The sequence below is a fragment of the Morchella importuna genome, assembly GCF_003444635.1.
Source record: "Morchella importuna strain M04M26 chromosome Unknown Morimp01GS046, whole genome shotgun sequence".
In the NCBI taxonomy this organism is placed as follows: Eukaryota; Fungi; Ascomycota; class Pezizomycetes; order Pezizales; family Morchellaceae; genus Morchella; species Morchella importuna.
The window spans coordinates 91,965-93,846 of record NW_025763443.1 but is presented as its reverse complement, the minus strand read 5'-3'; the positions used below and the strand labels follow the sequence as shown (position 1 = coordinate 93,846).

At 46.6% G+C, this 1,882-nt stretch overlaps 1 protein-coding gene across 1 annotated transcript; it reads left to right on the top strand.

Moving 5' to 3' along the window:
* Positions 1 to 245: 245 nt before the first annotated feature.
* LAJ45_10443 (uncharacterized protein) lies at positions 246 to 1,074 on the top strand (the record flags this gene model as incomplete). Its single annotated transcript, XM_046119968.1, has 2 exons — positions 246 to 733; positions 822 to 1,074. 2 exons carry the CDS (start codon positions 246 to 248, stop codon positions 1,072 to 1,074), a joined length of 741 nt encoding a protein of 246 aa, XP_045966777.1.
* Positions 1,075 to 1,882: the final 808 nt, after the last annotated feature.

Below are 1,882 nucleotides of genomic sequence, written 5' to 3'. Positions count from 1 at the left end.
TCCAGTATCACTGAAGGGGTAAGGCAGACTCCTAACTCCACGAGGGGGAGATTCTTCACGATAAGCCCGTGCGAGGCACGGGCTTATAAAATGTCGATCAAAAGGTGGAGAAACCCAGATATAAAAAGGGGCATTTATGACACTGTTCAATAACCTCCATCATCACCAGCACCGACAAAAGATCCTCTACTGCTGCTAGTTAGTCTTAACTACTAGTCTTGCTCTCAGTGACACAACTTGCCAAAATGCTCTTCGGAACAGCCACGGTTTTTGTTTCTCTCCTCCTGCCATCTCTTGGCTTTGCTCTTCCGCGGCCCCAGATCGCCGACGATGCCTTGGCCACGTTTGCAAAAAGGGCAACACCCGTTGAATCCTTAGCGGCAGGCTTTGCTGAGATCGAAGCCAGCAAAACAGAAGTCTCTATTGCAGCAGTGGAGTCGGTCCGCAATGACCTCATAGACGGCGGCTGCGATGACATTATCGTCATCTTTGCTCGCGGGACATCAGGCGAGGGAAACGTTGGAGCCGCAACTTCAGTCGGCCCAATATTTTTTGGGAACTTGTCGGCCGTTGAGCCGGGGAAAGTCATTGTGCAGGGGGTCAATGACTACCCGGCGGACGTCTGGGGATATCTGGGAGGGGGATCTGACGACGGTGCTCAATATATGGCGGAAATGGTCAGACTGGCTTCCGCACAATGCCCTAATTCTAAAGTTGTTCTTTCTGGGTTTAGGTATATTTTCCCCCTTCTCTTCATCTCGCTATTTCAAGCTGGTGCGCCATAACAGGATTATCTTTATCTGACAATATTTGAAAAATAGCCAAGGTGCACAAGTTACGCACAAGGCGGGAGCACTTATTCCATCATCACTCTACTCAAAAGTTGCAGCAATCGTGCTTTTTGGCGACCCAAACAACGGCGACGCGTTCCCTGGTGCTCTGAACAATAATGTCAAGACTTTCTGCCACGATGGTGATTACATCTGCGATGGACTTCCCATTATCACCGATCAACATGGTAACTATGCAAATGATGCGCCGGCGGCTGCGGCATATGTTGCTGCCAGAGTTTAAAGGGATTTCTGGAAAGATTTTGAGGCGAATGCGTCATTTGGTTATGTAGATAGATATACATCTACGTAGAGTTAACTAGGGGTAAGCAGGGAAAAATGTCTATTTCATCGTCAATATTAGGAAGCTACTTTAATATTCAGTAGAGTACGAGTTTACTGGATCAAAACTATATGTACTTACTCAACTATGCACTTCCTTCGTAATGGGGCCATTTTGCTCTCAGTCACTTCCAAAATCCCTTGAATGTAGCCAGAAGTTTGCAACATAAAGTGACCCCGATATATTGAAAGTCGATATCGACATGTTTCTGATATCTCAAAAATAAATTGATGATAATAATAGACGCTTAAACACCCCTCATGGCGGGGTTCCGATTCGCTGAAATCATTAGAGAGACTCGATTCAACCAATATATATCGAACCACTATATCCACTTCTTTGTTCGCGCTAGCTTTCTCGGTGCCTACGTACGTGTAGAGTGAAGTATACAAGTAAAGTATTTCAAAGTAGAAGAGTGATATAAGATAGACGCTAAAATATTTGGTCTAGGCGGGGAAACCACAAATCCCGTTCCTGCATAACAGGCTGATCGGGCCGGAGCTTGGAGCAATAGAGATCGCCGAAATACCCCACGTGAACAATACATCCTAGCCTGAATTGGGATGGCGCAGCCCGCCCAGCCGGGGGTGTTGCTTGACAGTGCGGAGACAGGTATCAGGAACTGAGGTGAACAGGTTTCATCGAGTGGGGTATGCCGAGGTTCTTTTTTTAATTTTGGCTCGTGGAAGTAGTTTTTAGAGACGTAAGC